Source organism: Triturus cristatus, chromosome 3_1 (assembly GCF_964204655.1).
Source record: "Triturus cristatus chromosome 3_1, aTriCri1.1, whole genome shotgun sequence".
In the NCBI taxonomy this organism is placed as follows: domain Eukaryota; kingdom Metazoa; phylum Chordata; class Amphibia; order Caudata; family Salamandridae; genus Triturus; species Triturus cristatus.
The window spans coordinates 1,041,182,166-1,041,202,023 of NC_140583.1; the positions used below are offsets into that span (position 1 = coordinate 1,041,182,166).

The window sequence follows — 19,858 nt, forward strand, 5'->3', positions numbered from 1 at the left end:
AGCAGCTGACATTGTTAATTAGAAGGGGTGTGATTGTTAGCTTGAAGAAGTGCAGTCAAGGTGTGATGTGGGTGTGACCATGTAAGTGTGGGTATGTGCGTTAGCACACGTTTGTGGGTACCTTTTTGTGTGCATGTGTATATTTGTTTATATGAGTGTGCATGTGTTTATGTGTGTGTACATGTCTGGGCATGTGTGTGTATATGTCTGTCTGTGCGTGCCCCGTGTGCATGTGTGAATATGTGCACGTGCTCATTAAGCCTTTCTTCAATCACAGACCCTTAATTGTTATCGTCGCGAGGATCTGGTCGTTCACCAGCCTCAGTCATGCAGAGGGGAGGTTTCTGCGCGAAGGTGGTGCCCCGTGAGAGGCCAGTGAATGTAGGGGCAGCGTACTGCTCATCGCACTTGCAGTTTAGAGCCTGGCACCTTGCTTGGCATTGCTGACTAGGGCTGTGAGGAAAGCACAGTGTTGTAATATGCTGCAGCAAGCTCGTGCATACAACCTCCTGCACCCCAGGACAGTGCATGCCCCGGGGCTGCCTTTGCATCACTCCCGGTGACGTCTGCAAAGTCCAAAACTCCACCTGACCCCACATGTCAAGGGGGTGACTGATTATTACATTACAATTGCCCATAGGTAAGGTGTGCCCACGTAAGCTAGCCATAGTTAAAGTAGGAGTCAGTTTAACAATGAAAACGCATTCGGCTGCTGTGAGTCTTTCCCTCATTCTCCCATTTCAGGAGCCGGCTAACCACCAGATTATTGCAAATGTTACTATTAGTGTGAGAACTGTTTATCTAGTGAGTTTCACTGAAAGCTGAGTAATGAACTCCCTACACCTGTGCCTGGGCCAAGCACTGAGGTCCCATCCTAGCACGAGTCAGCGTTGAAGGCCGCGCAGCTGACATCCGCCTTCTGTCATCTGCTATTCCTCCTCAGACTCGGCTGATCAATGCTACTGACTCGATCAGTGACAGCGGCGTCGTCACTAGGGTTGGTGTCACCCAGTGCAGTGGCGTCACTAGGTGGATGCGGACCGCACGGGTGACACCATGAGTTACCGCACTGGGTGACACCAACCCTAGTGACGCCGCTGTAAACATGCAACCTGCAGGCAAACCTCACTGACCACCTGAATTGCTACTGGCATTAGAACATGCGTAGTTTTACAGACATAACACCTTTTGTCATGATCTACAAGGAACTCCCGCAGCAGAAGTCATCGCCAGCTAGCAACATCACTCCATAAACATAGGATGTGCACTTGGAGGTTTATACAATACGCAAAGAAGAACACACGGAAAATAAACGAGCAGCAGGCGCTTAATACGCCAAACTATTCCTGCCTTTTAGAAGATGTCTCGGACATTAAAGGACCCTCACAAGAAGTGAGAAACGTAAAGGCCCCATAATGGAATGCAAGCATTATAGACAAAGGGGCGCACGGAATTATCAAGCACTATTAAGCGTTGCGTTTGTACTGCTGATTACGGCCCTGTGGGGAAATCTTATCTTATATCTTCACAGCACCGAATGACAAATGACCTCCAAGAATTTGAAATATAAAACTAAATGTATGTCACCACATGTAAGTCTCCAAAGAAGGTTTTTCTAGAAAATGTAAACTACTGCCGAAGAAGAGGGCTGCAGAGCTTCCTAATTTGCACAAATATTTCCTGCTTGAAGCAGTGAGAAAGTCTCCCTTCAACCACCCCAATCCTCCAGTTGTGTACATTTACAGACCACTGTTATTCTGTAGCATGCAGAGAGAGGCAGACACTCGGGCACTAGAAAACATAACTTAAAAAACTGATTTGGCACATGGATGCATGGAGCAGCGGTGCATTGTTTGGATTTTACATGCAATCAGATTTTACTGTACAAATGTTCCTTTTGTAAAGACTTTACCATTTTCGTTTACGTGCGCAGCTCACTGAGTGAAATAGCTGGAGTTTGTAAAGTAAAAATGGGTGTCCATTTGAGACATTCAGCACGGTGCCTGGGGATGAGGGGCTGTGAGCCATGGGCACCGTTGTTGATTGTGTGCGCCCTTCATGTTGAAATAGAAGCGGGCGCCGTGCTGAGACACTAAGCACAGTGCCCGGTAGTGAGTGTGAGGTCACCGCTAGAGCTATCCTTTTTATTTATTGAGTGGGCAACGAGAGAATGAAATAATCGTGGCACACCAAACAAAAAAAAAGTACCAGAATACAAAACAAAACAAGCGCGGCCGCTAAAGTGAAAACGACCGCGCTGTGTTTAATTAGTAACCTGATCCACGATGAGGAAGGAATGCAGCTGCAAGCCTGCGTGCCGCTGCTCGCTCCCACAAGCCAAACGCTGTGGGAGTGAACATTTGCCAAAAAGGTGGGACATGTGCCCGCCTTCAGCCATTTGTAGGCTATAAAAAGAAAATGACACAGGCAACAGCCAACCAAATGCGTGGGTGGAGTCAGACCCACACAGAAAGGTTTGAAGTGCTCACAAGCAGCCTCACATAGTGCAGCGCATGCGCGCTGCGCTAGGCTCGACCTAAAAATGGGGCCAATGGTATTACCCAACCTATGCGTGAGGGACAGGACCAATTGGGAGAGCTGGAGAACTTCCTGGTCTGCCACCTAAGCGGCTGCTGACGGAGAAGCAGTGTCATCAAAGTGGAGACTGAGGTCTCCAATGACAGTGAAATTAGAATAGCATAGAACAAATGGTGGAAATATATCCGCTAAAGATGCCATAAAACCAAATGCACGGGTGGCAAATCAAAAACCCAGCTAGGGTGAAATTGCTGGAATAAATAAGAGAAAAAAAGCTGCCTCACACCCTGTAATAGCTACATCTGTAAACGTACACAGCACAGACTGTTTAAAAATAATGTCAATCCCCCCCCCCCCCTTAGCGCTAGCCTATCAAGTCTGACAATTGAATAGCCTTGGGGAATGGCTGCAAGTACATCTGGCTCTGAATATTTGGACAGCCAAGATATGAAAACTGCAGCTAGGTAATGTTCTATCAGTAAATCGTAATTTTCTAGCATATGCATGGCTAGTGAGCGGCAGTTGAGAGATAGGAAATATGGCACGTGAGGCCATTTCAAAGTCATATTAAATTCCATGCAAGGCACCAATAAGGACAAAGGTGCAAACCCACTCTTACCACAGAGAGGTGGCATTTTGGTAAACTCGAGCGTATGGTGACAAGCATTCGGGATGGTCAGAGACAGTTTCAGTAGCTCTGAGGAAGAAGACTACTTAAGTGGAACTCTTGCGTGACTGCACAGTGGAACTTGTTGAAACTGTTGCCGGGATAGGCGAAAGCTTACACTAAACAATGGGTTTCCTTCTGGGCTACTTTAGCATAGACTTTAAAGAACTGGCATTCCCAAAGCACCTCAGAGCACTGAAACTCTTGCACCCTCTAAGCTTGAAGACTATTATGCCAGGGTCTGACAGCATCATAAAGGCGTATCTAGTCCAGGTGCGGACACGATTAGCACTCTAGAAGTTGAGAACTTTAATAACCCTGCAACCTAATTTTGACACAGAAGCATTGGGGAGGGTTGTGGTGAGAAAGGCCAGACTCGCCATACCGGGCATCAGGCATTTCCCATGGAGGCCGGAAGGGTGGGGGCCGGTTTTGTTACAGGGGTCTGATTTTGGATCAGTGAAGCAGTCTTTAAAGCACCTGTTGCATTGCAGAGTTCCTTGTATAGCCATCAGTTTTCAGGCATCAATAAAAGTGTCAAACTAACTCTAGGTATTAATGTACTTACTGGAGAGAGATCAGAGTTTTGTCTAGTTGCAGTTTTAACTCACCTAAGGTAGCGCAGAGAGTTATTATGCCTGTTGCAAAGGCCGTGTACCATGCAGATCGCAGAACAGTATTTTATGTGCATAGCTTCCATGTTTTTGCTTTTGTCCCAGAGACCCTTTTGTTACTTGCATTTCATAAGTTACGATCATCATCATAATCTAGCACAATGAGCTATGAAGTGTCATCAAAGAGCTGCATGCAAACTACATGGGACAGGTTAGAAAGTTATGTTTTGTTCAGAGCCTTTCATTATCCTAATTTTGCAAAAAAAAGGGTTTGTTTGGGTAGAAATAAATTCTTATTAGTGAAGCCAAACCTGACCACCGTGCTATATTCTGAATTCTGAGTCTGTTTATCTCCAGAGGAAGCACTCTTAAAAATTGTCTACCAGTATGGATGACATGAATTCTACACTTTGCACTCCCCTTTATTTTATGTAACATTTTCTATACACTGATTTACAGACATATGATTCATTATCATTATATTTGTGTGTGATGTAAAGTGCTGCAACACCCTACACTCGTATGAGAGGTGTTTGAAAGCAAATGAAATACATGTGAGAGAGGGGCCAAGGAGAGGGACACTGTTCGAATGTTATAGTGAGGAATGATTGAGGGCCCCAACAAAGATTGTTGAGTTCTGGCGCACTGTAAGTTCATCATTTACTATGCGTTAAAAGATCATATGATTGGACATGTAATTAAATATGTGTTGTAGAATGCACCATTTATGCCCAGATTTTCTATGGGGGGGGCCCTAAAACTCTACTTGTAGTGGTCAGACTCACTCAATCCGCTCACTATGCACCGTATGGGGGCTGGTCTGACAATATTTGCCAGGGCTGTGTTGGGTTACCAGTCTGGCCCTGGGAGACAGCTGAAAAGATGCAAGGGGAGGGATTTGTTTGGGGATTGCCTGTTAGTCACTTCAGAGCTTGATGTACCCATTTATATTATCTGACGGATAGTTAGCTATGGCAACAAAATGTTAATAAAAAGTATTTAATTCTGAATCTCATTATAATAAACCATTTTATTCAAAATACATTCCAGAAAGAGAATCCTGATTACATCCATTAGAGTCCTTTAGTATTGTCATTTGGTATTGAAGTGGGCTATTCTTAGCTGCCAAACAGTTTGCAGTGCAGGAGATGTCAGACACTCCAGTGCTTTGTACTCATTTTTTTTTTTCTCTGCCACCAAACGTTTGCACCACCAGTAGAGCCCACTGAGGTCCGCAGGCCTCCACCCTGCTTCGTGATCTCTCACTTACCAACTTTCTTTATCCCCCTAGCCAAGGTGACAATAACTACACAAAGCAGTATCACAGGGGCTTCCACTGTAGTCTTAAAGCCTGCCAATAGCAACAACACAGCCCAACAAAAGCAAGTGACCAAGACAACTTTATTAGTTATAGACACCATATCTTTTGGAACCAAAACACCATCTTCTTTGGCAGTGATCTTGATAAATTTCATCAATATATATAGAGCGGGCATTCAAAGAGCTTTGGAGGAACAAATCAATAATATACTTATAGGATTGGGAGAAAAACAGAAGGAAAAAGTTAAAAGAAATCTGCAATGAAGGGTTCCCACTGCATTTACTGTACCCTACTGGAACTTAATGTAAACAATCAAAGATGGAAGTTCATCCATCAAAGCACTGATGTCAGAAGGGGATGTAAAGTAGCCAGGTGAACTGCTTTCCCCATAAAACTAGTCTTTGAACGGATGAATGTGACCACTTTGAATAGTGTATAAACAGAAACAGTGGTTCCTGTGGGCTAGTACAGTTAATACTGGTAATTGTAAGCACAATCGCAATAGAAAAGGGTTAAGTCGCTATCCAAAGGAGAAGAAACCATATACCACTCAATGTTTGGTAATAACAGTAGTTATTCATATATATAAAACAATGAAATCCGACAAAAATATATATATATATGTATATAGTGCAAAGTGTCCCCAGTGAATATGGAACCTACAGAGATAGTGACATATTGTGACATAATCAAATGGTTTCCAATAGAAGTAAAGTCGACCATCAAAAATGATGAACAATAGAAGCAGCCTCCTTATACAATCATAGGGGCTGTTGAATGGTTCGCTTTTAATTGTTGGCGACAACGTTTTGACCCCTATACCAGTATGGAGTCTCTTCAGGACCTATTGTTGTAGTGACATCTATAATTAAAGGAAGAGAAGGATAGCATCAGTGTGAGCGCTGAAACAACAGCATGGTTGTATGGAACAATAAGGGGCGGCCTGTAACTGAAAAGGGTAAATATCTGTCAGCATGACAAAGTGCACCCCAGGGAGGTGATAGTGTTGAAAGGGTACTCACATGGGACCCAGCCGGGCGCTACACATGCGGAAGAGAATGAAAGCAAAAATTGTAACATCCGTTTTACATTAGGTCTGCTAAACAAGGCAGATGGTGAGAGAGAAAAAAGACTTACCCCAGTGAGGGAAAAACTGACAGGGGAGTCAATGATAGCAATCCGCAAAAAAATGATGAAGTGTGTGGTGTTATGAGAGGAACACCACATTATGTGTAATTGGATGCGTATCTGAAAAGAATGGGGGAATGTATTAAATAAGAAATAGGAGATTTAGGCGATGCAAATGGTAAGGAATAAACTGAGAGCGTCCTTGCCTGGGTCAAAGCAATTAATGCTGATTGCGCTGATGCAAACCACTCCGACCTGTGGGGGTAAACATCCGAATAGTATCTGTGTTGCAGAGACACGTCAATCTATGTACACCTGAAATGTGAGCAGATTACCATTAGGGTATTTTTCCCGATTGCTAGTAGATACCTTTAGCCTAACTGCAGGGGGGGAAATTTTCTTACCATCTGCTGGAAAGGATGTACCGGATAAATAGATAGTCAACGCGTGTGTCCGCCACGCATGACAGCAGAGCCGCACAAGTCCATCTACCTCGTTCAAATGACAGGGGGCCGAAACTCGCTGTGCGCTCAAATAATAAGAGGTTTGCCCGCCAACACCAGAAGTCACAGCAGGCATCACTGGAGATAGCGGCCTGACAGTGTAATCCGGTGTTCTGTGTTCTGTTGAGAAGTAGAAATGGGAAAAGCCATGTTGCATCAGGAGCGGTTTTCAAGGCTTAAATGAAAGAAAGGTGACCAGCAGAAAGCCAAGGTGTGTCTATGACTGTAAAGTAAAAGTCTGACTATGTGGAACGTGTTGCAAGGACACTGGATAGGCCAGGAAAATACTCGAGGGACAAAGGAGTGAGTGCTGGCCAGAATGCTGTACCAGTATTGCATGTTACTGCTGATAATACACTCGATTCTAAAGTCTGCAAACAGTTTTGTGAGCCTGTGAAATCATTATTAAATTGTATTATAACATGTTAAAATCCCACTACATGAATCACTACTTATGCACAACATCACCAAAAGGAATGTAAAACAACAATTATGTACATTTACATCAATATAGATGTATCAACAACTACATTAGTCCTTTTTTGCATTGATAATGAAATAGTAACGCCATATCGAAGAACAATGTAGAACAATGGTGATGCACAATTACATGGATCTAGAGCTCTTCAAAATCAATGTTGGCATTGGTCTATCAGTTCAGTAATGAGGCCACGAAACCACGCCATTCCGCAGCCGAATTCAATCCTTGCATATTAGAGTTGGTCCTTTCTATCCAGCGGCACTCTATTCTTTGCAAGATTTCCGTGACTTCACCGCCTCTTTCTGGAACAATTGCTCTGTCAATGATCTGACATTTTATATCATCTGCTGTATGGTTTTTTCAACAAAATGGGTTACCAGTGGAGCATTGGTGACAGAACACCTGCGGCGACTCCGATGTTGTCTGATTCGCGCTTTGATTGGTTGAGATGTCTGTCCAATATATGGTAGGTTACAAGGACACCATATACAATACAACACATAGCGTGTGTTGCAGTTTGAGAAAAGGTCTAGTGCCTGTCTCACATTAGCATGTTCAAATTTGTTGGTATCAAACGTAAATGCACAGGAGACACAGTTACCACCTTTAAAATGTCCTTTCAATTCAGGGAGCCCCCAGACTGATTCCAGGATTCTGTTTCTTCGTACAGTGATGTTCTCTGTGGAGGAATGTATCAAATGATCTTTTACATTTTTACCCCGTTTAAAGGCAAACATAGGAGGATCCATTGTGAAATCGATATTTACTTATCAGATCCCATTTTTTTTCTAATTAAATTGTGGACCCTGTTGGTATGCACACCAAAAGTGGTTACACAAATAAGTCTGTCAATGGGAGTCTTTTCTTTGGTGGGTAGTAATTCATCTCTCAGGCAGAACCAAGCATGTTTTAGGGACTTCCTTATTAGTCTGTTGGGATATATCTTGGCAAGCAGTTTAGACTTCAGTACCAGGGCCCCTTTCATGTAATCTTCCTTATGTGAACAATTTCTGCATAGCCGCAGAAATTCTCCAAAAGGTAAACCATCCCTTAGAGCCCGAGGGCGGTGACTTTTGTAAGCTAAGAGCGTGTTCCTCTCCGTGGGTTTTCTGTGAAGACTGGTGTAAAGAGTGCCATTATCATGTTTTATGCTCAGGTCTAGGAAGGCTACAGCTGACTTGTGTATAGTGGCCGTGAAAGTCAGATGTTTCTGGATGTTGTTGAGATATATAACAAAATCATGAAATTCTGTCTCTGTGCCTGACCAAATAAGAAAAATATCGTCAATGTGCCGCTTCCCACATTTAATGTTGGAGTGGTACCCATTCGTCATGTTCAGAGCAAAAGTCTGTTCCACATAGTCCATATAGATGTTAGCTAAGTTTGGGGCGAAAACAGCCCCCATGCTGGTCCCCGAGCATTGTTGGTAATAAGTACCTTCCGAGACAAAGTACTTGAATTGCAGGGCAATCCTAAGTAGGGAGATAATGAAACTTGTGGGAACCTGTTTTGGCCTTGTTCTGGACTCCAACAGTTTCTCTATTATCAATATGCTCTCCTCCTGTGGTATATTAGTATACAGGGATGAGATATCTATAGTTGCCAGACAGTCTGTTTCGATGTTATAGGGCATACCATCTACCAAATTAATCATGTGCATGCTGTCCCTCACATAGGTTTCTTGTGTTGGAACAAAATCTTTGATGAAGAAGTCTATGAACCTTCCAATTGGTTCCTGGGCCGAATCACACCCATATAGAAGTGGGCGTCCTGGAGAATTAGTGGTGCTTTTGTAGATCTTAGGGAGGGTATACAGGACTAGGATCCTTGGGTCTTCAACATTCAAGAACTCAAATTCTTTTTTGATGATATACCCCTGTTCTTTACCTTCTGTGGTGAACTTTAGAATTTCTTTTCTAATGTCTATCAATGGGTTCATGCCTAGTTTTTTTATAGTGTTTCTCTTCATTGATCTGTTTGCGGATTTCTACATGATAGTCTTTGCGATCCTGGATCATAATGCCACTTCCCTTGTCTGCAGGTTTAAGAATGTTTGCCTTATTATTTTTAAGTGACAAAAATGCTAGGTATGAAACATTTGCTGGTTTATAGGTTATCAAGACCACCTAGTACTAGTTTTTCAAAGACTATTAGCTCGGGTGGCATCATTGAATTTGAAGGGTAGAAAGTAGATGGTGGTTTTAGGCCTGTCACTAAATCTTGCTGCGTGGGTTCTCTATCTCTAATGAACAGGCGTAATCGTATCTTGCAAAAAAATTGAAAAAGCTTGGTTTTCAAGTTTAAAAAGTTGGTACGTTCAGTGATCTCATACGAAAAACCCTTACTTAATAAGGACACCTCAGCTGAGGATAGTATGTGTTGGGAAAGATGAAAGATTGGTATTACATTACTCTGTATTGCCTGGTCTAATTTGGTTGGGGACCCCATTTCCGCCTGGTCTCGCGTTCTCCTGGGTACTGATATCACGTCTTGCCCTTGGCCTTGCCACATCTCTCTAAAAAAGTCTGACTTGGGTGGTTGTCTGAACGACTCGGAATTGGTTGCGCGCCTGAGTCCTCAGAGCCCCCTGATGATTCAGAGAAAGTAATAGGTTGATTCCTTCTGAATCTACCCCAGGTGTTCTGCCTATTCTGTGTGCCTATTGTTGTGTAGTAGTCCTCTCTGAGATAGGGATAGGCCTTTTTTTGGGTGAAGTTTTTTATGTCCTTGGTGACCTTATCTGCCTTTTTCTTCAGCTCAAATGTATTGAACTCATCAATGTTTTTGGTCAGTGTATCTAAGAGTGCTTTAGCTTCTATTCTGTCCCCTCCTAGAAGTTCTTTTTCTAGTTCCTCTATTTCCTTGAATTCAGCTTTAGCATGCTCTACAGCAGTTTCTACACCCAGCACCATCCAATGGCGTGAACAGGTGGTGGAGATGTGGCTGGAATTCCCTTTGAATTTGGTATCTTCCCGAAAGATGCCAGGAACGTTCCTGACTTGCAATCCTTGTGGAATAATGCCTGCCTTAAGATAATCGGTTAGCATTCGAGCATATAATTCTGTTTTAACATGTTTTTTCTTGGCCTTTTCTAATTTCTCCAATAATTGTTGTTTCAGACTCACAGATTTACTTGGTTGTGTGGAAAACAAAGATGGACTACTTAAGATTTTTGCAATATATTCATCAGTGTATATGGAGCTTCTCCTTCGGACACCATAACCCAAGAGCAACTAAACGGACCCTATATTGTTATAGGGTTAATGGGAAATCCTGAAACAGAATAAATCCCTTGCGGTGCAGCCACCGCTCTAAAAGTCGAGAACAGGAGACAAGGGAATTGCCATTGTGCTCACAATTACCAGTATTAACTGTACTAGCCCACAGAAACCACTGTTTCTGTTTATATACTACTTACCCTGGATCCCAGTGAGTAGGGTTTCCCTTGTCTCCTGTTCTCCACTTTGAATCGTGTGACTGAACATCACATCAATAGTGGCCATTACATAGACCACTCGTTGCAGAAACAACTTCAAATCCAGCACAAGCAACACAGGGGCTGGAGGTCGGTCTCAGTAATAGCACTCGAAGTGATGGAGGAGCATCCTCTCGTAGTTAGAGTCTAGGACTCTTATCGCTTGTCAGAAAAAAGTCAGCATAGAAAATGTGCTTCTTCCCAAAGTTTTCAGCATCTGTCTAATAACATCTCAGTTTTGCAGAACGGTCCTTTTAATTGATACTATTTCAGATTATTTTACTATCACTAGACATTAAAGCCCAGATTTATTAATACCTGGTGTTGGATTTGCATTACAAAAGTGACACAAACCCAGCACAAAGTGTTGTGGTGGGGTTTACTTTCCAACACAAATCATGATTTGCATTGGAAAGTTGCCTAAAACAATGGGAAATGTTTTTTCACCCACCGGAGCACAATAACTTTGATTGCTGTGCTGGGTTGTATGAAAAGTTGGTAAATCTTCCCCTCGGTGTCAACTAACCGTTTTATTTTGTGCATTGTTTAATTAAGGCCTCTAGCCTGCCCCGCTGACCGCCTGGTGCACTGCTTATACCTATGACTTTAATCCTCCTTGGATCTGCAATACAAATTCTGTCATGGAAGGAATCAAGCCAGGGGTTCCCATACTCTATCCAGGCGCAGTCATATTGACTCTGCCAGGTTTTCTGCAGGGGGTGCCCCTTTGCTTGAATCTTAATGCATTTACCCACATTGACTCTCAGATTTAGAATCACATTGTTGTGACGTAAATGCTTGGGGAATCTTCCGGCTATATGAGTCGCTCTGCTGACATAGACCCCTGACCCTAACTTGCCATCCCTCGTCAATTTGAAGCCATTTCTGATAATATCCTCTGCAGCATCCACGGTGGTCCCGTGGTACATTTCGTAGAGCTTTCCATCTTTAGGGTCCGAGAAGAGCCCCAGATCTGAATCCCTGTAGGACCTCGATTTTGACTCTGCAAACAGATCTTCCTCTGCGTAGCAACTCATTATGCTTTCTCTGCAAAAAGCAGAAAGAGATAATTAGGCGCAACTTTCATATGATGAGAAACAGTTCACATTCTCTTTACCATCAAAACAATGCTTACTTTCTGTACCTTGTAGACCACTGCCATGTCAACGACAGAGAAAACTTAGGGCCTCATTTACAATATTTTGACGCACAGCAGTGCAGCAAGCCATCCTGCTGCTTTGCTGTGCGTCAAAATAAAAGGACAGGAATGCACCATTTCTACCTTCTCCACTGCGCCGGCACACAAACAGGAGCCATGCGCCAGCAAAGACACCATTGAGTCAATTTGCAAGAGTACCTGCGTTGCTGGGATGATTGATTTTGTGCAGGACACCTTTCTGCACATAATCAATCATCAATCATCAATCAATCATCTTTCTATGTGTGCTGCAAAATGCAGCATGCATAGAAAGAGAAAAAAACGAGGTGAAATAAAAGTATTTCTCCTCGTTGCGCCTCCTCAAGCCTCTCTCTGGCGGTGCATCAATAAAAGTGACGCACAAGTGGTGCAATGGGCTTGTAAATAAGTCCCTTAGCCTAGTTGAAGTTTTAATTCAACCAGTGGATCTGTTGGAATGTGTGCTACACAAAATGTTTGGAATTTCTCAACATTTTATATTACATGACTATGCATAATTTGTTTTTAACAGAACATGCACTTTTGCTGGTTCGGACAGAAATTTCTCATCTACATTTATTTTTTCCTCAATCCAGAATCCTGGTGATATCTTTTGAGATTTGTTTATTACTATAATAATAAGTCCTATTTGTAATAATAAACATTAGTGAACAATAATACAGTTTATACAGGGTGTGAGCTACCAAAAAAAGTAAAGTTGGATACCACCAGACCACATTTCAGTATGAAAGTGTAATTTTGTGTCATTTGGAAAATGTTTAGGGAGTTTTACTAAACTTCTTAAGAAAAAATTAGGTGCATTTGCACACTTCTTAAACAATTTCTCCACCACCTGACACTAGCCATCTCATTCCTGACTTTCAGGAAAGAATCCAAAACCTTCTTGCTCTCCTGGATAGGCAACCCCGCGCCTATGGGAGGGGCGCCCTGCCCGGCCCAGAAGCTGGACTCTCCTGCCTTAACCCACGACGTATAGACTGACTGAACCTAGGGAAGACAGCCTGTGTTCAGGTATCCCGGTGGGCCGGTGCGCTAAGCTGTGCCTGGATTTCAAGTAGTGCAACCGCTTACTGTAGCGCGTTGGGGACCTTCTGGCACAATGTGCGCAGCAGAGTAGGTGCTGGATTGGCCGAGAAGGCCAAGTTGAAGAGCGGGTTTATTGTCATGCCTATTTGCCTTACTGCCTGTGACCTGTTGATGCCGCTAAAGTGTGTTGTTGTAAATATTTCCTATATACAAGTTTAGTATACTTGCACTTTCGTATTGGTTTGAATAACCTTGTTTGATGTGAATAAAAGGCTACGCCTTGGATAACATAACCCGAATCTAAGCTTTCTTTGGGACAGCTGCGCTGGAAGAAAAGGGGGGAGTATGGGAGGAGTGAATGGCACGTTGTGCCCGTACTAATGTACCTTGACAAACCTTTAACAGCTCACACAAGTAACTTTGCCATTCTACACAGAATGAATGGATTATCGGGTCACTGAGATCTCAATCCCCATCAACCTGCACCTATGATGCATGACTTGATTTCCTTAGAATTGTAACTACTCTCATGATCAGCTTATGATCACACGATGATGGGGCATATTATCAAGAAACGGCGCTAAAATGATCGCCGCTTTAGCGGCAGAAAAACTGCCGCTAAAGCGGCGATGATGGGCTCGATAATATGCCCTTGGGAATTCCCTTAGAAGCCCATGTGTGAACATGGGCTTCTATTGGAATTCTCTGCGGCATATTATCAAGCCCATTATCGCCGCTTTAGCTGCAGTTTTCTGCCGCTAAAGCGGCGATAATTTTAACGCCGTGCTTGATAATATGCCCAGATTTTCCAATTTTTAGGTCTGACTAAAGGAAACAATTGTTATCTGGACAGATCTCATTTTCAGTGATGGCTGGTGAAGTTTGAGAGTGGTGAGCCTGGAGGTGGACAGGGAGGTTCACGTTAGAGGGGCATGGCATTTTCTGAGAGGCCAGTCATTATTTTCCATGCAAATCTTCTTTACATGTTTTTTAATAATAAAATAGCTGTTTTTATCTTTGTTGTAACCAGCTTGCTGAAAGCCATTAATTTGTCAGATGTGTGTACTGCAGAGTAGAAATGGCAAAGGAAATCAGCAAGGAATTAAGCACAACAATAGTCGTGATGACCAGAAGCAAAATGATCTTCCTTGAAGTAAAGGGGTTTTGAGAGACAATGTTTAATTAGGTGATTGATTAAAACAGCCAGGTGCAATAAAGCTGAGAATGTATTACATGTGCATGGCGCTACATGCAGCATGGGTAAAAGCTTCAACAGGGGATGTGTAAATTGTTTTCATGACTAATCAAAAATGAAATCAAACAAAACAGGTATTTGTTCAAAAAGAGGACACTCTGCAAAGCTAATTAATTAACAGTGTGGCTTTCTCGAGTTCATATTTAGTTGCACAATCCCAAACCAGTTGTACAGTAATAGCTGGATGTGTCCTATGAAAAATGAACAGTAAACATGTTGTCAATAAAGTTGCTTCCCACCAGCGAGACCTGGGCCTCCAAACAATGGAAGATTGTTCCATATAACGGTAGTATAGGAGCTGTTGTGGGAATGGAGCTCGAAATGGGGTCCTGCATATATGCAACGTGGGAATCAGACACATCAAGTCTGCGCAGTGTCTTCAAAAGTGTTGATGACAGACTGCACAGACTCGATTTTTTTGCTTTCTGCCTTCCTGCAGCCTCTATCCCACCCTTTTCCAACTCATCACAGGGATGGACCCACCCCTCTGTGAGGAGTTGAGAAAGGGTGGGGTGGCCATGCTCTCCACTCCCTGATTGACGTGAAGCCCCAGCATTATAGGGCTTCTGTCTAAGCCGCCCGGGGCTAATTTTACCCTCACGCCATCAGGGGATGGAGACTGGTACTCAAGGCTATGTATTTGCCGAGCTGATGACCTCACAGGCCCCAGGGCAGTGAGATCCTCAGCCCGGCAAATACATAGGAGGCTCAGCCCACCCAGGATCAGCATGTTGTTGTTAACGCAACAAATCAAGAAGCATGTGACTGGCAGTGTTCAGAACCCCCTCTGCCAGCATGACGAGTGTGTGTGTTTTTTTAAAGAAAAAATAGAACAGATTTAACGTGAACAAATTACATTAATTATAACCTGCCTGAGGGTAAAAGTAAAGGGGGTGGAGCCCCAACGCCCTCGAGCAGAAACCGCCGCTGCAGTTAGCAACAACACTGACACAATATTCAACTTACAATTAACAACATACAGTAAGGGACTTTGGTCTGGGGCAAAACTTTACATCACGGTCATTAGACCGCTATGACTTTACAACGCAAGTCATTACATCGACTTGCAGTAGTTAGCGCTATAACATAAGGAATAGTATAATTTACTATTCCAACACCTTCCCTACTGTTGCGTAGGCTGGAGCTGGAATAGTAAATTATACATTCCTAATGTTATGGTGCCATCTACTGCAAGTCAATGTAATGACTTGTGTTGTAATGGCATCGTGTTCTAACATCGCAGTCGTTGTAACGACTTCATTGTTAACCCCTTCGATGCTCATGACGGAGCGGTTCCGTCATGAGCATCGGTTGCGCTGTGCTCATGACGGAACCGCTCCGTCATGAGCACAGCCCCTGGGGGAAGCGCTGGCGCTCCCCCCCTGGGGCATCGATCGTGCCCCCACAGAGGGGGATGGCAGCGGAAGAGTTTCCGCTGCCACCCCCGAGCCCCCCCACGCTTCCTGATGACATCAGCGCGCACAGCTGGCGCCGGCGTCATCAGGAAGCGTTGGACGCGCTGGAATTCATTTCTTCCAGCGCGTCCAACGGGGAGGGTGAGTGTTTTGCTGCGGTGTGGCGGGGGGGCGGAATTCAAAGGCCTTGAGGCATCGGGGGAGAGGAAAGAGTATTTCCTCTCCCCTGATGACTCAATGCTGGGCATTCCTGTCCCACGATCGCGCACAGCGTCGCGATCGTGGAGCAGGGATGCCCCACTAGACACCAGGGATGTCCATTTCGTCATTTGGGAAGCGACCCTTTGGGCAAGGGTCGCTTCCCAGGGGGAATAATTATTGCACAGACTTTTCTGCCCCCCCTGGGGGCAGATCGGTCCACTTTCGGTCCATTTCTGCCCTCAGGGGGGGCAGAAAAGTCCACTAGACACCATGGATGTCGTTTTATTGATATGGGAAGCGACCCCTTGGGCAAGGGTCGCCTCCCAGGGGGAAACATTTATGCTCAGACTTTTCTGCCCCCCCTGGGGGCAGATCGGTCCACTTTCGGTCCGTTTCTGCCCCCAGGGGGGGGCAGAAAAGCCCACTAGACACCAGGGATGTCGTTTTATTGATTTGGGAAGCGGCCCCTTGGGCAAGGGTCGCTTCCCTGGGGGAATCATTTATGCTCAGACTTTTCTGCCCCCCCTGGGGGCAGATCGGTCCACTTTCGGTCCGTTTCTGCCCCCAGGGGGGGGCAGAAAAGCCCACTAGACACCAGGGATGTCGTTTTATTCATTTGGGAAGCGACCCCTTGGGCAAGGGTCGCTTCCCTGGGGGAATCATTTATGCTCAGACTTTTCTGCCCCCCCTGGGGGCAGATCGGTCGTCTTTCGGTTCGTTTCTGGCTCCAGGGGGGGGGGGCAGAAAAGCCCACTAGACACCAGGGAATTAGTGTAAATAAAAATGGAAGTGACCCCTTTGGCAGGAGTCGCTTCCAGGGGGCAATTTTTATAATATGTATTTGGCCCACCCGCCCCGGGACAGAGTAGCCTTTGTTTTTTTCCTGCTGTTTTCTGTCCCACCTGGCACATAACCCGATTGACCATTTGGGTAGTAACATAGCATGTTATAATGTTTATTGTTATATTTTTTGTGAATTGCAATAGTAATGTTTTTTTTTTTACTTTTTTGTTCTAGGTGAAGGCTTTTGCTCTTTTCAGTTTGCCATGTTGTTACTGGTGGTTCTGCTGTTTGTGTAGTTTGGTAAGAGACTCTTTTTTGTACAATGTAAATGTGTTTGATTTCTCTGCATGAATCTTTTTTGCAATTGGTGTAATAATAGCAGTATGTTTGTTTTTTGAGTGTCAAAAACTTTTTGCATTGGTGCTCGATGTGTATTTTGTTGTCTTGTGTGTAATTCGTTTTTTTTTCTTCTTTCTAGTTCGATATCGTTGGTTTTTGCTGTGTCACTGCAGAGTTGATTTCTGGTGAGTGCAGCTGTCTCTTGTAATTGGACTGTATAGTTTTTTGAGTACATTGATCTTTGTGATAAAGGTACACATTTCTTTACTTACTTGGTTTGCACATTGTTGGTTGTTGTTGACTTGTTTGTGCAGTCTTCTATCTTAGTAAGTATAATGGCTAGCCGCAGGATTACTGCTCAGCAGGTTGTTGGTTTGCTGTTTGAGTCTTCTTCTGACCATGGTTCAGAGACTGACTCTGCATCTGAGGGAGAGGAGGCAGGGGACGATTCTGGCAGTGAGTTGTCTCTCCGTATGGAGTCATCGGATGATGAAGATACTCTTAGTGCGGATGAAGTGCCTGTGTTAGAGGAGGAGACTGATGTGCCGATAGTGCGGCAAGAGGCATCTGGGCTGCAGCCTGGGGCTGCAAGGCTTCCCGTTGGTGTAGTGCGGCAAGAGGCATCTGGGCTGAAGGCTGGGGCTGCAAGGCTTCCCTTTGAAAGTGATGACCTCTGGGTTGCCCCAGGCATGGTGCAGCCGGCATTGCCAGAGTTTACTGGTGTTCCAGGGTCTAGAGTGAATACTGAAAACTTTTTGCCGGTAAATTTTTTTCAGTTGTTTATGGACGATGTGTTTTTGGCAGAGATTGTTGAGCAGACTAATTTGTATGCTGAACAGTTTTTGAGGGACAACAGTGCCAGACTTAGGCCCTACTCTAGAGCTACCCGGTGGACTCCCACAAATGTTGAAGAGATGAAGAAGTTCTTGGGTTTAACTTTTTTGATGGGCTTGCTAAGGAAGCCATCAATGTCTTCATATTGGTCTAGCAGTCCCTTGATGGCAATGTCTATTTTTCCGGCAGTCATGAGTCGTGACAGGTATTTGCTTCTGCTTCGGATGATGCATTTTGTTGATAATGGTTTAGCGTTGCCACGAGATCACCCTGACTGTGACCGTCTTTTTAAGATTAGGCCTGTCCTTGATCACTTTGTTGATCGATTTTCTGAGATTTATGCCCCTGGGAAAGAAATTGCAGTGGATGAGTCTTTGGTGTTGTTCAAGGGCCGCTTGGTTTTTAGGCAATACATTCCTAGTAAGAGGGCACGCTATGGAATAAAGCTGTATATGCTGTGTGACAGTAGGACTGGATATGTCTCTAATTTCAGGGTGTACACCGGTAAGGAATCTAGGATTAACCTCCCTGGTTGTCCGTCCACTTTTGGAGTGACTGAGAGAATTGTTTGGGAACTTGGTAGAGGATTTTTTAACAAAGGCCACGATTTATATGTAGATAACTTCTACACTGGTGTGCGGTTGTTCAGGGAATTGGCCAAAGTGGACACTGTTGCTTGTGGCACAATCCGCTCTAACCGTAAAGGTTTCCCGAAAGAACTTGTTTGTCAAAGGCTTGTGCGGGGACAGTGCAGTGCGTTGCGTTGCCAGGAGCTTCTTGCTGTGAAGTTTTCAGACAGGAGAGATGTCTACATGCTGACTACCATCCATGATGAAAGCACTGCACCTGTGACTGTTTGGGGTCAGGTCGCTGAAGCGCGCAAACCTGTGTGCATTTTAGACTACAATAGGAACATGGGTGGTGTTGACAGAGTAGATCAGAGGTTGGAACCTTATACTGCTCTTCGTAAGGCTTACATTTGGTACAAGAAGTTGGCTATCCATCTTTTCCACTTGGCAATGTTTAATGCTTTTGTTGTGTTCCAGGATTCTTGCCCTGAGTCAAAGATGACTTTTGCTAAGTTTCAGGAGTCTGTAATAGGCAGCCTTGTTGTAGTGGAACAGGCAAGTGTTCCTAGAGTTGGAGTGGTGGAGGATGTTGCTAGATTAAAAGATCGCCACTTTCCAGATCACATTCCTCCCACACCCTCAAAAGATTTTCCCAGTAGGAGATGTAGAGTCTGTTGGCGAAGAGGTACGCGGAAGGAGAGTCGTATGTACTGCCCCGACTGTCCTTCTCATCCTGCACTGTGTCTTCCTGCTTGTTTTAGAGCGTACCACACGCGAAAGAATTATTGGGAGCATTCATGAGTGGTAAAGTGAACTGCCTGGTCTGTATTCTTTGGATAATTTGATTCTGTTTCAAGGTTGGTGTTAGTGCAATGTATTTAGTTGCTGATTTTCTGTTAGAAGATTTGTATCTATTTGCGATTTGTTTGTGTTTTTATTTTTTTCTAAAAAAATCCTAAATGTGATGGCGGTGTGTGTAGGCTTGCGCTTGGCTGTTGGTGTGTGTGGACTGGCCCTTTGTTGGTGGTGTGCGTGGAATGGTGCTTGGCTGGCGGTGAGCGTGGACTGGCGGTGTGCATGGACTGGCGGTGTGCGTGGACTGGTGCGTGGCTGGTGGTGTGCGTGGACTGGAGCTTGGCTGGCGGTGTGCGTGGAATGGTGCTTGGCTGGCGGTGTGCGTGGACTGGTACTTGGCTGGCGGTGTGCGTGGACTGGTGGTGTGTGCGGACTGGTGCTTGGCTGGTTGTGTCCGTGGACTGGAGCTTAGCTGGTGGTGTGCGTGGACTGGAGCTTGGCAGGCGGTGTGCGTGGAATGGTGCTTGGCTGGCGGTGTGCGTGGACTGGTACTTGGCTGACGGTGTGCGTGGACTGGTGATGTGTGCGGACTGGTGCTTGGCTGGAGGTGTCCGTGGACTGGAGCTTGGCTGGTGGTGTGCGTGGACTGGAGCTTGCCAGGCGGTGTGCGTGGAATGGTGCTTGGCTGGCGGTGTGCGTGGACTGGTACTTGGCTG

At 44.7% G+C, this 19,858-nt stretch overlaps 1 protein-coding gene across 1 annotated transcript in view; it reads right to left on the reverse strand.

Moving 5' to 3' along the window:
• Positions 1 to 5,201: 5,201 nt before the first annotated feature.
• The window catches only part of LOC146861465 (uncharacterized), a 56,791-nt gene continuing 42,134 nt past the window's right edge, over positions 5,202 to 19,858 (reverse strand). Inside the window, exon 5 of the mRNA XM_085645779.1 lies at positions 5,202 to 11,774. Within this exon, the coding sequence (XP_085501905.1) occupies positions 8,016 to 9,221 (1,206 nt within the window). The 5' untranslated portion in view covers positions 9,222 to 11,774 and the 3' untranslated portion in view covers positions 5,202 to 8,015. The remainder of the gene's footprint in view (positions 11,775 to 19,858) is intronic.